At 40.8% G+C, this 17,536-nt stretch overlaps 1 protein-coding gene across 1 annotated transcript in view; it reads left to right on the forward strand.

Annotated features, from left to right (window-relative positions):
- rbbp8l (retinoblastoma binding protein 8-like) overlaps nt 1-17,536 on the forward strand; it is an 87,590-nt gene that overhangs the window by 55,114 nt on the left and 14,940 nt on the right. Inside the window, exons 4-8 of the mRNA XM_072279734.1 lie at nt 560-655; nt 3,747-3,859; nt 3,952-4,027; nt 11,229-11,389; nt 15,849-15,913. Coding sequence (XP_072135835.1) covers nt 560-655; nt 3,747-3,859; nt 3,952-4,027; nt 11,229-11,389; nt 15,849-15,913 — 511 coding nt within the window. The remainder of the gene's footprint in view (nt 1-559; nt 656-3,746; nt 3,860-3,951; nt 4,028-11,228; nt 11,390-15,848; nt 15,914-17,536) is intronic.

Genomic DNA, 17,536 nt, shown 5'->3' on the forward strand with positions numbered 1-17,536 from the left:
AAAGAATGATTATACAGAGCACTCCTCAAAGAGGACCTCAAACATGCCTCAATGACCCGGAGAGCTGTGTTGGCTGGAGTCAGGGCTTTATGCTTTGGCTCGTGGTAGGGTCACCCATGCCAAACAGGTCAAAGGGTAGAGGACAGACTAAGAGTGGTCCACCAGTCCTTCTGGTCCATGGTCGTCCTGGTTCATCAGTCCTCCATGTTCAGGAGATCAGCTCAGGGCAAACAATCCAAACTTTTAAAACAAAATTGCTATGGAAACACCAATGAAGAATCCTTCTATATCTGATTGTGATGGTATTCCTGAGTCTCCACCTGAGACTTGCATGACTGACAGTAGTGAAAACTGAAAGGAAGCTACTAGGACGATGAAGGAAGCCCTGAACACCATCAAAGATGGAGGATCCTCAAAGCTACCATAAATACCAGTAGTATGAATGAGCAGGAAGTAAGTACACAGAGCACATATTCACAAAACCTTTCTCCTGTGGTGAAAATAAACCTGATTCTGATTCCGATTGATTCTGAGGTATAATCGTAACATTGTGTTGCAGTGATGCCCAGAGATTGGAAGAGTTGTTCAGCAAGAACCATCAGCTGAGAGAACAACACAAGATCATGAATGATAATGTCAAGATTTTGGAAAACAGGTAGGAAAACTTGCCTCTCCTTTCTTCAAGTTCATGGTTCTTTACCTCAGCTAAAGCAGCTCTCAAAGCTTTGATAATTTCTTCCAAATTGTTCTTTTCCTTGTGAATATTGATGAATAAAGCCAAATAATGGTAGATATACTCAAGATCAGACAGCATCTGTGAAGAGAGAAAATCATAGAACACATATCAGGCTGTTGACCTTTCATCAGTTCTGACCTTAAAAAGTTAACTCTATTTCTCTGTGTGTTTTTCAGTTTTAAGGACATACATTGGGCAAAAATGTTATTTTTTTACAATGGGATGATTCAAATATAACTGGTTGCATGATTGCATTGCAAATAGCCTCATTACACAGAGGGAAAATGATTTGTCAGACTTTTTCCCAGGTTGCTTTTTCAAATCCTCCACTACTGGCCATTGTGGCTTCAGCTGTCCAGCCACTAAGAAGTGGAACTCCCTCCATCAGTTACACTTTCCCCTGACCACTCCCCCCTCACCCTCGTTCTAACCAAACTTTCAAATCACCTGACCTTGCAGAGTTCTGGCAGAAATTTTGCTTAGTAACACTCTCTGCATCACTTAAGGCAATGATAGAAGTGTCAATTAGAATATACAGTAGTTGGATATCAAACATGTGGACAGGAATGAAATCAGGTTTGGGCTCTGTTGAAATGGCCCATGCATTCAGCTGTAGCTTAATAATGTCTGTTTTCAGCGTTAAGAGTGGGGAACTGGAACATCACCAGTGCCCAAAGATAGCTGTGTTTGTAGGAGAGAAATTAGTGGCAAGTTAAACAAAGGCAGCATAAATCTGCCAATCCAGAAAGCCCATACATAGCCTTTGTCAAAGCTGGAGATCAACCACAGCCTTACTCGCTGCAGAGTCTGGCAACTGAAAGTCAATCTTGGCAAGCAATTAACGTTCCCTGACTTCATCACATCATCATCACTGAGGCCTGACATGGTCATTTTGTCAGAAACCTCCAAGCAGGACATGGTAGAACTGGGAAGAGTGAGGTATAAGGCACTCTCTCTCTCCGCTAATCTGCAGGTCATCCTTGGGCAAGGTGTAGCATCTGCTTAGCCCACCAATTAGGATGACATGAAGCCATAGGAGCAGGTGGTGGATGGTCATGTGAGCAGCTGGTGCATATCACAAGTCCTGGTTATGTGACCACCGATGCCAGGCAGACAATCAGTTTTAATACTGGCTATGGTCACTTGTCTTGTAAAGACACCGCCCAGAAGAAGGCAATGGCAAACCACCTCTGTAGAAAAATTTGCCAAGAACAATAATGGTCCTGGATTAGACCATGATCGCCCATGCCATACGACATGGCACATAACAATGTTGATGATCTATAAATAAATAGATAATGAACTGTTGATCTGAGTAAGGAAATCTATTATCATTAGTGGTAGCCATGAACGTATTTCCCTTCAGCAGTCTGAGACAGTGCAGGTCCAAACACCTAAGGAAGGTGCTCAGTTAATGCTGGATTCCCTTAGAAATGATACCCACAACATGTAACCAAATGTACGAGGGGTGATTGATATGTTCGTGGCCTAAGGTAGAAGGAGTCAATTTTAGAAAACCTAGCACCAATAATAACCAACTCCATCTTGACTACCTCACTGCTGCCATCCAGGACACCACAAGACCCTCGTAGCACCGCCCCCCCCCCCACCCCCCGAACATATCCATGACAGATCACACAACTCCATAATAACATGGAATGTTGAAAGGCCTCGATAGAGTGGATATGGAGAGGATGTTTCCTGTGGTGAGGAAGTCTAAGACCAGAGGACACAGCCTCAGAATAGAGGGACATCCTTTTAGAATGGAGATGAGGAGGAATTTCTTCAGCCAAAGAGTGGTGAACCTGTGGAACTCATTGCCACAGTGTGGAGTACAAGTCATTGGGTATACTTAAGGCAGAGGTTTATAGATTCCTGATTAGTCAGGGCACAAAACAGTGCAGGGAGAAAGCAGGAGATTGGGGCTGAGAGGGAAAAGGATCAGCCATGATGAAATGGCGGAACAGACTCGATGGGCCAAATGGCCTAATTCTGCTCCTATACCTCATGGTTTTATGGTCTTATTACAATAAACCTCTATGGTTCTAGTTGGATGTTTTCTTGTTACCCTTTATTGTTTTATGAGTTTGTAAACTTCACACATTAATTTTTTAAGCTTGTTTGCTATCATACCATTTAATATACTGTACTTTCTCACTCAGTCATCAGCCCTAAGAGCAACTATTGGCAACTCTTTATGTTGAGTGTGCAAATTTGTGTCTTACTTTACAACACTGACTACACATTCACACAGAAGGTGGTGGGTATGTGGATCAAGTTGTCAGGGGAAGTAGTGGAGGCAAGTACAATTATAATGTTAAAAGATATTTAGACATATGGGTAGGAAAGGTTTGGAGGGATATGGGCCAAATGTGGACAAGCTCAAGTAGACAATTTGGTCAGCATAAAAAAGTTGGGCCACATGGCACAATAACCCGTGCTATATAACTATATAACTTCAAATAAAGCTCTTCTGGGTTGTTTGAATGATAGAAGGTGGTCTATGTATGTATCATTTTCTATTATATTACCAAACTATAAACCTCAACCTCTTCTACATATCACCTCCCAGCTTCTTACTTCATCCCCCATCCTCCAGCCACCCACCTTCTCTCTCTCCAGGTTTCACCAATCACCTGCCAGCTTGTACTCTTTCCCCTCCCACCAGCTTTCTTATTCTGGTTTATCTCCCGCTCCTTTTCCAGTCCTGATGAAGGGACTTGGCCCAAAATCTTAACGGCTTATTCCTCTCTAGAGATGCTGCCTGACCTGCTGAGTTCCTCCAGTGTTTTGTATGTGTTGCTCTGGATTTCCAGCATTTGAAGAATCACCTGTGTTTGCAATCATGACTACTCTTCAGAAATGTTTAATCACTGGCCTTGTGTCTTCCTTTGCTCATGAGAGGTCTCATAGAAATTCAAGTCTCTCTCTTCTTTTATAATGGTGTATTCACCAGTCTTTCACCAGTTATAATGGTGCTTTCATTCAACTGTCAATTCTCTAACACTAGGCTCCGGGCAGGTCTTTGTGATCGATGTACAGTCACACAGGAGATGGCCAGGAAGAAGCAACAGGAATTTGAAACATCTCAATTCCAAAGCCTTCAGCACATTTCTGTTCTCAGTAAGCACCCTTACCATTGCTTTATCAATCCATTGCCTATGTGGTTAAAAACAAAACTCCTTCTTATTTGCTTCTGATCGGGCACTTTACAGCTCATGAAATCAATGGACTGAAAGAAGAAAACAAGTTACTTCATCAGGAGCTGAGAAAGCTGAAGTACCTCTTACAGTGAGTAGAACATAGAGCTACCATTTTACTAACAGCCTTGAAATATTATTCGTATACTTCAATTAACAATATTTGCTTGAGAGGGTGTCAATTAGGAAGAAGAGAATAGATGTTCATACAAAAGTAGATCCCTGGATCCCATAGTTCAAAGTCACCACACAAGTTGATAGGTTTGTTAAGAAGGCGTATGATTAGTCAGGGACTGAGTTCAAGAGCCACAAGGTAACATTGCAGCCTGGTTAGACCACACTTGGAATATTGTGTTCGGTTCTGGTTATAAGAATGATGTGGAAGCTTTTGAGAGAGTGTTTAGGAGATTTACCAGGATGCTGCCTGGGCTAGAGAGTATGTTTAATTTTATGATGAAAGGATCAGCGAGCTAGAGCTTATCCCTTGGGAGTGACGGAAAATGAGAGGTGACTTGATAAAGGTGTACAAATGACCGGAGGCATTGATAGAGAGGACAGCCGGGGTCTTTTTCCCGAGGCAGAAGTGGCTAATACAAGGGGGCAGAATTGTAAGGTGATTGGGGGAAGTATAGGGTGGGATATCAGAGGGAGGTCTTTACACCTGGAGAGATGGGTGTGTGGAACACCCTGCCGGGATGATGGGAAAGACAGATATATTAGGTGCATGCAAGAAACTTATAGATAGATACATGAATGATAGAAAAAATGGAGAGTTATTTAGGAGGGAAGTGTTAGATTGATCTTAGAATGGGTTAAAATGTCAGCTCAATATCGTGGGCATTTGAACATTTCGAACATGTTCTATGTTCATAGCGACTGCAGTTTAAACATTTCCAAGCAAGAAAACCAAATCACACTTGTTCTTTCATGAAATAGCTGTGCTGTTACGATCCAGAGTGTCATCAAAGCTGAGCAAGTTTATTACAATTCCAAATGAACTGACTTACTTGGAACCCATGAAACTGATCGGTTTGACATGTTGATTGCAAGTGTAGCCAGTGGTTCTTTACATCTGGTGTTGGAGAAGGGCCCAGTTCTCTATCATTTTAATGCCTGCTTATATATAAGGTTGTTTTTCCAGGGCTGTGAAGCCCAAACATAAATCAGATACTAATGGGCAAATATTAAAGATGACCATCCAGCCTAGTGGGTCAAACATGACCCCTTAGTCTTCACAAAAAATGCGAAAGATCTCCCCCATCACGCTTGCACAGTATCCACGGCTCCCTGCCCTGTGCCCTCCCAAAAACAAACCTACACTGGATCAAGGATAGAGTGAGACTAACTTCCCACAGATAATGAGCTGCATTGGAAGGGCTCTTTAGTATTGTGATAGGAGTTTCTTCCTTAGGCACCATCACTGGAGCTGGCAGAGGAAGATTAAGATTATCTTTCTTTTGCAATATTTTTATTGATTGATTTCTATATAGAAGAATACAGAGTTCAAGAGAATACATATTATAAAACAAAAGAAAAAATATTATAATACTAGATACAGTATATTGAATCACATTAACAAATTCCTTACCCTATACTGTATTCATATAGATTAGATTAATTCATATGCGTATTAGAATATAAACTTTTATATAAAAAAAGATCTATGCCCACTATCAAAGCCGAAGCTGTTTGGGGGAAAAAAACCCTTATCAGATAATAAAGTATGCTATTAACCAACTTCTGTATTTTAACAAGAAGTCAAAGATTATGAAAATAATTTTAAAATGGCCCCCACAGATTTTGAAAATCTTTGTTAGATTCAGAAATTAAACAACGAATCTTTTCTAAATTTAGGCATGCCATAACATCCCGTAACCACTGAGCATGATTAGGCGGAACAGCATCCTTCCATTTAAACAAAAGCGCCCTCCTAGCCATAAGAGGGATAAAAGCCAGAATATGCAAATCAGATGTCTTCAAAATGATATCTTTCCTCCCAACAATACCAAATAGGGCAGTCAAAGGATTAGGCTTAAAATTTTCTTTAAAGAGTACAGAAAAAGTTTGGAATATTTCCTTCCCATCCTTTCCAAGACTTGGACATGTCCAAAACATGTGAATAAATGAAGCTTCTCCATTGTTACACCTATCACAGTAGGCAGATATATCCATATAAAAACGAGATAACTTATCCTTGGTCATATAAGCCCTGTGAACCACTTTAAATTGTAGGAGGGAATGACAAGCACATAACGATGAAGTATTAACCAATTTAAAAATTTCATTCCAAGTTTCTTCAGAAATTGAAGTCTGTAAATCTTGTTCCCAAAGATTTTTGATTTTGTCTAAAGAATCATTTCTCATTCCCAACAACATATCATAAATATTGGATATTGAACCATTATAAAATGATTTCATATTAAGAATTTCATCTATTATGTTCTTTTCAGGACTATTAGGAAATGTATATAATTCAGATGCAGAAAATCTCTAATTTGTAAGTACCAAAAAAATAGGTTTTTGGTAAACTATATTTAGTTGACAATTGTTCGAATGAAGAAAGACTTCCTCCCACAAACAGAAGCTGGAAACATGTAATGCCCAATCCTTCCCATTGTTTAAAAACTACATCAGTCATAGGAGGCTTAAAAAGATAATTTTAAAAAATGGGACTAGAAAGGGAGAATCTCGATAAACCAAAGTGTTTTCTAAATTGTATCCAAATTCTCAAAGTATGTTTGACTACCACATTTTCTGTTATCTTACTTAAGGATAAAGGAAGTGAAGATCCCAAAAGAGAGATAATAGAAAATCTATTAACCAAGTTAGCTTCTAAAGAAACCCACCTGGGACAGTCCTCATGATTAATATAGTATAACCAAAATGTGAGATTCCGTATATTAGCTGCCCAGTAATAAAACATAAAATTTGGTAAAGCTAAACCTCCATTCTTTTTAACTTTCTGGAGATGGACTTTATTCAATCCAGGACATTTATTTTTCCATATGTAGGAGGATAAAATAGAGTCCAGAGAGTCAAAAAAGGATTTAGGAATAAAAACGGGTAAAGCCTGAAAGAGGTATGTAAATTTAGGTAAAACATTCATTTTAATAGAATTAATTCGACCAATCAATGATAACGAAAGGGGCGACCAATTTGATAATGTTCTTTTTGTATAATTTAATAAAGTAAAGTTATCAAAAATAAGAGTTGATTAGACAATTTTTGCATTGCGTAATTTGAACGTGGAACTCCCTGCACTAAAGCTGCTCCTCAAAGGGAGTTTATTTGCATTTCATAACATCAGATGAATGTTGTACATTTACATAGGTGGAAAAAAATGGAATATAAAAGGAAATAAGAAAAAGAATAGTATGATCAGACAAAGTATCTCAAGGAATGGAGGAAACATCTCTACAGACCCATTAGATTCAATGCAAGAATGAATAACCTAAAACCCACGGATGGTCGTTCAGGTGATCCATCGAAAGGTGCACATGGCAGCTCAACTGACTTCTTGCTCCTGAGTGCAGTTCTGAGTGTTTTGCTTTCTGCACAAAAAATCCACTGATTAATGAGACTTGGTATCTGATATCTTGGCTGTATGTTGCATTCGGTGGCAGACATACTACAAACCCGTTCAATTCAGTTTCTTTAAGATGAAACGATTTAAGTTATATAGACAGTTAATTACATGAGGTCAATAACAATCTAAGAGATGATATGTACAAATCACCAATCTACCTAAACTGTGCAAACTGTATGATGCAAGTTTTTGGCCCATTGGTTGTTCGTCAGTCTTTGTTTATGTGTGGTTTTATTGAGTCTGTTGAATTTATTCGTCTACTGTGAACGCTCCCAAGTAAGTAAATGAATCTCAGGGTAGTATATGGTGACATATACGTACTTTGATAATAAATTCACTTTGAACTTTGAAAGAAAGTAAAGACTATTTTATTTAATTTCAATTATTGTTAAGATTTTTAAATTAATTTACTTGGATGTAGTTTTAAATCAATTTACTTTTTTATTTTTAACATTTTTTAGATTATATAAGTATTTTTCAACTGCTTCTAAATGTCGCTGGTTCTCAGAATGCCTTAAGGACATCAGGACAGTTCATGGGTGGAGTCTTTGGTTGCACCACCTATGGCTGGTCAGGGCTTGCCCCGTGCCCCTCATGGTGGGTAACACCCAAGGTGTGTGGCTGTACAACAGTGTGCACACAAGGATATGCCTGGTCCTGTGCAATCTGGCCCCCTTTTTGCCCATTCAGCTCATCATAAAATGATCAGGATGAGGAAATATCAGCCTTTATTACCTGACTTATTACTCACAGCATCAAGTTCAAGAGTCAAGAAGTTATATGGCAGCTTTATAAAATTGTCATTGGAGTGCACCTGCATTCAGTTCAATTGCCCCATTATGGGAAAGATGTGGCAGCTATGGAGAAGGTGCCCTTCAATTTTATGCCATTAAAGGGCATAAGCTATAAGGAGAGCTTAAACAAACAAGAGTTGTTTTCTGTGGAGCGTTGGAGTTAGAAAGGACACCTGATAGAAGCTCATAAAACTATGAGAAGTGAATAAACAGTTGGTATCTTTCCCAGGGTCAAAATGTCTAATGCTAAAGGCCATGTATTTAAGGTGGGGGAGAGGTGATTTTATATTGAGAGTTGTAGATGCTGCAGGGGTGCTGGTGTAAGTGGATATGATGAGAGCTATTTGAGAAGCACTTACTTCAGTGGTTGGTTTGTTGATGTTTTTACTTCAGTGGTTCAGAAGTTGATGGAGATGATTCTGAGAGGCAGGATTTATGAACATTTAAAGAGGCATAATATGATGAGGAATAGTCAGCATGGCTTTGTCAAAGGCAGGTCGTGCTTTATGAGCCTGATTGAATTTTCTGAGGTTTTGACTAAACACATTGATGAAGGTAGATCCATAGATGTAGTGTATATATAGATTTCAGCAAGGCATTTGATAAGGTACCCCATGCAAGGCTTATTGAGAAACTAAGGAGGCATGGGATCCAATGGGACATTGCTTTGTGGATCCAGAACTGGCTTGCCCACAGAAGGCAAAGAGTGGTTGTAGACGGGTCATATTCTGCATGGAGGCCGGTGACCAGTGGTGTGCCTCAGGGATCTGTTCTGGGACCCCTACTCTTTGTGATTTTTATAAATGACCTGGATGAGGAAGTGGAGGGATGGGTTAGTAAATTTGCTGATGACACAAAGGTTGGCTGTGGATAGTGCGGAGGGCTGTCAGAGGTTACAACGGGACAGTGATAGGATGCAAAACTGGGCTGAGAAGTAGCAGATGGAATTCAACCCAGATAAGTGTGAAGTGTTACAGTTTGGTAGGTCAAATATGATGGCTGAATATAGTATTAATGGTAAGACTCTTGGCAGTGTGGAGGATCAGAGGGATCTTGGGGTCCGAGTCCATAGGACGCTCAAAGCTGCTGAGCAGGTTGACTCTGTGGTTAAGAAGGCATACGGTGCATTGGCCTTCATCAATCATGGGACTGAGTTTAACAGCCAAGAGGTAATGTTGCAGCTATATAGGACGCAAACACGAGGAAATCTGCAGATGCTGGAATTTCAAGCAACACACATAAAAGTTGCAGGTGAATGCAGCAGGCCAGGCAGCATCTCTAGGAAGAGGTACTGTCGACGTTTCAGGCCGAGACCCTTCGTCAGGACTAACACTAACAAAGGGTCTCGGCCCTAAACGTTGACTGTACCTCTTCCTAGAGATGCTGCCTGGCCTGCTGCGTTCACCAGCAACTTTTATAGCTGTATAGGATTCTGGTCAGACCCACTTGGAGTACTGTGCTCAATTCTGGTCACCTCACTACAGGAAGGACGTGGAAACCATAGAAAGGGTGCAGAGGAGACTTACAAGAATGTTGCCTGGATTGGGGAGCATGCCTTATGAGGATAGATTGAGTGAACTTGGCCTATTCTCCTTGGAGGGATGGAGGATGAGAGGTGTACAAGATAATGAGAGGTATTGATCATGTGGATAATCAGAGGCTTTTCCCCAGGGCTGAAATGGCTAGAACGAGAGGGCATAGTTTTAACGTGCTTGGAAGTAGGTACAGAGGAGATGTCAGCGGTAAGTTTTTTTTAAGGCGGAGAGTGGTGAGTCCGTGGAATGAGCTGCTGGTGGCGGTAGTGGAGGCGGGAACGATAGGGTCTTTTAAGAGACTCCTAGATGGCTACATGGAGCTTAGAAAAATAGAGGGCTATGGGTAAAGCCTAGGTAGTTCTAAGGTAGGGACATATTGGGTACAGCTTTGTGGGCCGAAGGGCCTGTATTGTGCTGTATGTTTTCTATGTTTCCAAATAGGCACATGAATAGACAGAGGATGGATGAGCGTGGACCTTGTGCTGGCAGAACAATTGTGTCCTTAGTTTAATTGGTTCAGCACAATACTGTGGGCCAAAGGGCCTATTCCTGTACTGTACTGTTCTATGTTCTATGCCCTGTATAAGTCACAACTATTACACCCTGTGCAATTGTACTTTTTAAAAATTAAACAACACAGTTCGCAGAGTCCTGTGAGTAGCACCCTGAGAAGATTAGCTTAGAATGGCTCCTGTCATTCTATCTGACGCCTCCGTTGGTCAGAGTTGACCATGCATTTGCATTCAGCTGTCTAGGTACTCAAGCCTGGGCAGTACAATATGGAGAGCAAGCTCCCCTTCTCCATGCATCTGATGAACCCAAAGGAGCAGCAGAAGACCGATACAGTTTGGTACCAGCAGCGTCATAAGACTTGCCAGTCAGCGTTGAACTCAATGTAGGACTGCCTTAGGACTCCAGCTCCGGATTTTTCCCACGGAGTTTACTCCCGAAGCCTTCCCCATGAGTAGGCATAGCTGCAAGGCAGCAGAGGTTTGAGACCAGTGTTTTCCTTCTTCGAGATGAGCTGCCAACCAAGGCTGATGAGCCCCATCTGACAAGGCGCCTGTAACCAGTCTTTGCCCCTTTTCCTGTCAGAAGAAACAGTTCCACCAGACTTAGTAGCTATGCCAGACATGAAGGCTAGGAGCTGAACTTGGTTGTCAGAGGCTATTTGAGGCTCACGCCATTGGGAGCATTTAATTGCTAGTGAGAGCTTGTCCCCATAACCACACCCAGCTGCAACAAGCTTAAGGAACCTATCATTCGATATGACATAATTAAAAGTACAAATTAACATGCATAAATTAGCAATATCAAAACGTAATACTTCCACTGTATATTTTTAACTTGTTATCTAACAAAAATTGTTTTTGACAGGCAAAGTCAAAGTTCTCCGAGAGGAAACCGTTCCTTGTCAGACAATAGCATACCTTTTGATTCATCCTTGAGCAACAAAAGGAGGCAAAGTGTGGATGCTGTTCTCAGTCCAATGTCAGGGCAACAAAGACATAAACACGACTTCAGGCTTCCTTCACAAGGTAATCACAGCCGTTTCTTTATTGTTAATATCTGAGTTCAAGGAAATTAAAATCCTTGTGGTTTTCTAGAACCCTTTCCAAAAGCTTTACTTCATTTACTTTCTTATTTTGGTTGCCAATTTTTCTCCTAATACAATCTAAAAAAAAGCCAGCAGCAAATAAATAAGTTTTAATTCAAACATGTCTGAAGCTCCATAATAATCAAGGACCTCTACTATCCAGGACAAGCTTTCTTCTCGCTGCTGCCATCAGGAAGGAAGTACAGGAGCCTTAGGCCCCACACCACCAAGTTCAGGAACATTTAACCGAACTGATTCCACAACTTACAGACTCACCTGCATGGATTCTACAACTCATGTTCTCCGTATTATTTATTTATTTGTTTACTATTATTATTAACATTATTTCATTTCTCAGCTCAAGCTGGTAAGGCTTGAGGAATGCTCATTTGTCAATTGCTAGGAAAACTTTAGTGGACTTTAGCATTGTGGCTTTCTGAAGATATGTAGCCCTAATTGTTTAATGCTATTGTGTCATGCCTTCGGGATGACACCAGTTAGATTATGAAGACACGTAATCCTCTTTTATTGTCATTTAGTAATGCATGCATTAAGAAATGATACAATATTTCCTCCGGTGTGATATCACAAAACACAGGACAGACCAATACTGAAAAAAACTAACAAAACCACATAATTATAACATATAGTTACAACAATGCAACAAAACCATAACTTGATGAAGAAGTCCATTAGCACAGTAAAAGTTCAAAGTCACTCAAATGTCCCACATCTCACGCAGACAGAGAGAAGGAAGGAAAACTCTCCCTGGCATACCCGACCACGGTCTGACTCTGAGTCACCCGAAAACTTCAAGCTCTGATCAGCTCTCCGACACCGAGTACTGAGCGCCATCACTATCTAAATGACTCGACCTCCTTCTTGGTCGCCAACGGCAGGCAAAGCCGGGAATTTTGAGGTCTACCCTCCGAAAGATTCCCGACCACGCAGTAACGACAGCAGCGAACGAGCGTTTCAGAAATTTTTCCAGATGTTCCTCTGTGCTTTCACGTCCATCTTCATCAAATCAGAATTGTCCACGGCCCCTATTTAACAGATACGATATCATTTTTCATCGGAGGGCTGCGCACGCTCAGCGCGCTGTTTCTCTTCTCCTCCCGACAATTGTAGATGTTAATATTGGGACAATGTATACCTTGTTCACCCTCCAAAGTCTTTCAAGTTTCTCTTTTAATTCAGAATATTTCTGGTGATTTTCACTTGCTTTGATAATAAATTTACTCAGAACTTTTGAACTTTAAAACAAATGCCAAGTTTCATCAAAGGAGTGATTTCAAATTGAGTTCAACCTCAGTATTGTGGCGATCCTTTCTAGAGGGTCAACTACATTATCTGATGCAAGTATGTAATGTTTGATGCATGGCCAATATTGAAAATGCATGTTATGGCTGTGACAAAAGTGAGGAAGAGCATGAAGTTTTCATCAGAAAGGAACTATTTCTGCTCTCAATTATAAGTCAGTGATGTTGCCGGAATGTGAATTTGTAAAAAGAAAACTAAGTGTAGGTATTATTACCCTCTGCTGTGATCTTCCCAGAGCCAAGACATCGTCCAGCCTCATGTTGGTAGAGCAGCTACAGGAAGCACGAAAAGGTTATCAGCACTCGGAGATCTTCCATGCCCCGGAGAGCTTACCGCTGCTTGGAAGAGCGACCTTTCTCTGTAGGACTAATCACAGAGTAAATAAATCTGGCATTTTTCAATCAAAAGTCAAGACAACCTTCAGAAGAGTTAGGAAGCTATGAATCATTCCACTAACTGTAACTGTTTCCAATAAACGTTGGAATCGAAATTGCATTCACCACTTACTCCGGCAGCTCGTTCCACACTCTCACCACCCTCTGAGTGAAGGAGTTTCCCTTCATTTTCTCTTAAACATTTCACCTTTCACCCTTAACCCATGACCTCTAGTTGTAGTCATTGATATAAGACAGGCAATTCCTCAACTAAAATTCAGTAGGTCGCAATCCTATGATGTAATAATGTATATATAGAACTTCATCATAAAAAACACAACAGACTAATCACTAATTTCAAGTATTATGAACTATTTATGCCGAATATCTCTTGACGTAATATTGGTATTCCATGCAGACTAACAGAGCTCAACCATCAGGCTCTTGAACCAATGGGGATAACTTTACTCAGCTTCACTTTGCCCCATCATTGAACTGCTCCCGTAATCTATGTGTTCTCTTTCAAGGATTCTTCATCTCATTTTTATTTATTTAGTATTGCTATTTATTTTTTCATTTGTATTTGCTGTTTGTTGTATTTTACACAATGGTTGTTTGTGCTGTTGGGTGCAGTCTTTCATTGACTCTATTGTGGTACTTGGATTTACTGAATATGCTGCAAGGAAACAAATCTCAGGGTTGTATATGGTGACATATATTTACTTTGATGATCAATTTACTTTGAACTTTGAATTAAACTTGGGTGCTGTATAAGTTGGACTACAATTCAACATTGGTTTAGTGCCACTATATAAACTGGTTGCCATGAGAGCTTATTGTGTTACTGCTGAAGAATAATTTCAGTCCAAAAACCTCCATGTCTTCACTTTATAGATTGGCATGCCCCTTCTTAGTTTTTGCCTGAGAACCTGACTGATTTCTAGGACCAGATGGCACAGCCTTAGAATGCAAGGGCAACCCTTTAGAACAGAGATAAAGGAGGAATTTATTTTGTCAGAGACTAATGAATCTGTGGAATTCATCGCCACAGATGGCTATGGAGGTCAAAAGTCATTTAGGTACATTTGAAGCAAAGATTGATGGGTTCTTGATTAGTAAGTGCACTAAAAGCTACAAGAAGGAGGCAGGAGAATGGGTTTAAAGGGAAAATAAATCTACCCTGATCAAATGGCAGAGCAAACTCGATGGGCCAAATGGACTAACTCTGCTCTTATGGTCTTATGGTCTATTTTCTGCCTCTGCAATTTCCGAAGCAAATCTGCACTTTGATATAATAAATAATTGCCTTTTTTTATTTAAAAAGAAGGGCTTGCATTAAACATCTTTAGTTGTTGCAAAGAGTTTTGCAGCCAATTAATCACCTGTGAAGACTCTCCATATTTCACTATTAAAGTGGCAGCCTGCTCTCACAATGTAAAATCCTGTTAACTGTAATGCTTTAGTGATGCTGGTTGATGGATAACTACTGGCAACAACAATCTCTCTTTCTCTTCTCAACCGCCCCCCCTCTCTTTTTTCATTCTCCAATCTGGCTCCCCTTTTACCTCTCCTCTTCTCCTCAACTGCTTATCACCTCTCCCTGGTACCCTTCATCCTTCCCTTTCTCCAATGGTTAACTCTCTCCTATCAAATTCCTACTTCTTCAGCTTTTTACCTTTTCCACCTATCACCTCCTAGCTTCTCACTTCATTCACCCTCTCCCACCCACCTACCTTCCCCCTCACCTGGTTTCACTTATCACCTTCCACTTTGTACTCTTTCTCCTCCCCTCATCTTCCTATTCTGGCTTCATCCCCCTTCCTTTCCAGTCCTGATGAATGGTCTCGGCCTGAAACGTCGACTGCTTATTCCTCTCCATTGATGCAGCCTGGCCGCCTGAGTTTCTCCAGCACCTTGCGTGTGTTACACTTGCGGAAAAACTCTTCTGATTTTCTTTGAAAAGTTCTTTAGCATCTTCTTGTGTTCATCTGAGATGGAGATAGGACCACACAAGATGCCAAGAAAAATGGAGAAGGAGTAGGCCATCAGACCTCAAGCCTACCCTGCCATTTAACATGATCACGCCTGATCTATGCTAGACTCCACACTTTCTCCATACCCCTCTGCACTTTATACTATCTAACATTTATCCACCTCCACTTTAAATATTTCTAATGATCCAGCTTCCATCATCTGCTGAGCCAGAACATTTCAGAGATTCTTCACCTTCTGACAGAAGAAGTCTCTACGTACCTCAGTTGTAAACGACCACTCTCTTATCTTGTAGTTATATCCCCTTGTTCGAGACTTTACCAGTCGTGAAAATCTCCTGACATCTTTCCTGTGAAGTCTCCTTAGAATCCTGTACATTTGAATAAGGTCAACCTCAAGGAAAACAAACCCAAACTATTTAATGCCTCCTCCATTTACATTTTATTCGAAAGATACATCCTTAATAGTATTGACTTCCAGGTTGTTCAAGATTTTGAATCAATGTTCATGAAGCAAGGTTCGAACCAGCACATCTCAGATTTCAGCTGCAATTATAGGAACAATGACCTTGTGCATAGAAATTGCAGAAACTGGATGGATGGGATCTTCAGCCATCTTTTAAATTGTATTATATTTAAATACAGAAGAAAGTAAAAATTCTCTCCTTGGTATTAATGTTGTCTTATTCCAACTTCTGTTTTCACTTTTTAGAGAACTTCATAAGCCCAAAAAGATCACCCTGTCACAATCTGCATGACCTTTCACTGGTTGATTTGGTAAGTACAAATGAAATAATTTCATTGGTGAAACACAGCTCATGCAAAGTATGCAGAAGGCAATTTGCTATATATCAGTTTGTAGTATTTTTATGACAATTCTGTCCATTGTAGTACTTCACAGATTGATTGGGTTCTCTGGTAAATATTTCTTGGGTGTGCTTTGATTGCAAGCCGCCTTGATACAGGTGTATTGGTGGCAAGGTTCTCACTACAGGGCATCCAGCCAAGAGCAGTTTGTGTACACCTGACAGCTGCCAGGGTTATGAAGAGAAGGATGCTCTTCACATCAGTTAATAAGCAACACTGATTTGTTGACAGTCATGTCACTTTAGTTTGATTCAGTATCAGATTTTTTATCCTGACACATGCTGTTAGATTAATTGTTTTGTGGTAGCAGTACAGTGCAAGACATGAGACATAATTGTTTGAGTGGTCACCCTCAGTTAAATACACGTACAGTAACAGCAGGACATAACCCACCATCTGTTCGCAGAGGGGTAATCACATATTTTCAAGGGGTGGCATGGTAGCACGGTGGTTAGTGCAATGCTTTGCAGTACAGGCAAACCCGGTTCAATTCCCGCCACTGCTTGTAAGGAGCTTGTGCGTTCTCCCACTGTCCAAAGACGTACCGGTTGGTAGGCTGAAAGGTCATTGTAAAATTGTCCAGTGATGAGGCTAGCATTAAATTAAGGGATTGGTGGGTGGCGTGGCTCAAAGGGCAAGGAGGACCAGAAGGGACAGAGGGGCCTACTCCGTGCTGAATAAATAAATAATTGCCAGTGATTGATTTCTGCTGTAAAGAAGAAGCAATCTGCTGGAAAAGCTGACTGGGTAAGGGAGCATCTCTGGAGGGAAACGGACAGTCGACGTTTTGGGTCAAGACCCTTCATATGGACTGAATGAAATGGGGGAGATGTCCAGGAGAAGAGAAGGGGTGGAGCAAGGGCTAGAAAATGATCGGTGGATCCAGGTGACAAGGAGTGACAAGCAGATGGAGGGGAGAAGATGGGAATAGCAACAGTGGCTGGTAGGTGATAGATGAAGCCAATAAAGATCTGCAGTTGATGTCTGATGGAGTTCGATAGGAACGTGGAACATGGAACCAAACAAGGGAATTGAGCAGATAGAAACAGCAGGGGGAGGGAACCAAGTAGGAAGAATGTTTAGGAGATGGGTGGAATAGGTGGAAGAGGCATTGTGTAGACTAGAAGGAGAGAGAAAAGTGAGAGAGAGAGAGAGAGAGAGAGAGAGAGAGAGAGAGAGAGGACAGGTTATTTAAAATTTCTGCTATCTGGTTCTACAATTGCACAAGAATTTGGTAAATACTCTGTGAGACAAGGCGTGGCAGCTGATGAAGAATTTGGCTTGACTTCAAGGGTTCTGTTGAAATCAGTTGTTCACAGACACCATTGCAGTGGAGTTTATTAACACAGCATCTCTGAGAGAATAAGCAGAGGTCTCCCAGGTGACAATAACCATGCAGAGGAGGGGGGATGGGACACTAATCAGGATTCCTTGACGTCTCAGAAAGTTCTGGGAGATAGTCATTCAATTGATTCTTCAGAAAAAGAATCTGTTTGTGATGCCTGTGCCTCAGTATGATGTCCTAAAAAAAAT

The sequence above is a fragment of the Mobula birostris genome, chromosome 2 (assembly GCF_030028105.1).
Source record: "Mobula birostris isolate sMobBir1 chromosome 2, sMobBir1.hap1, whole genome shotgun sequence".
NCBI classification, from domain to species: Eukaryota; Metazoa; Chordata; class Chondrichthyes; order Myliobatiformes; family Myliobatidae; genus Mobula; species Mobula birostris.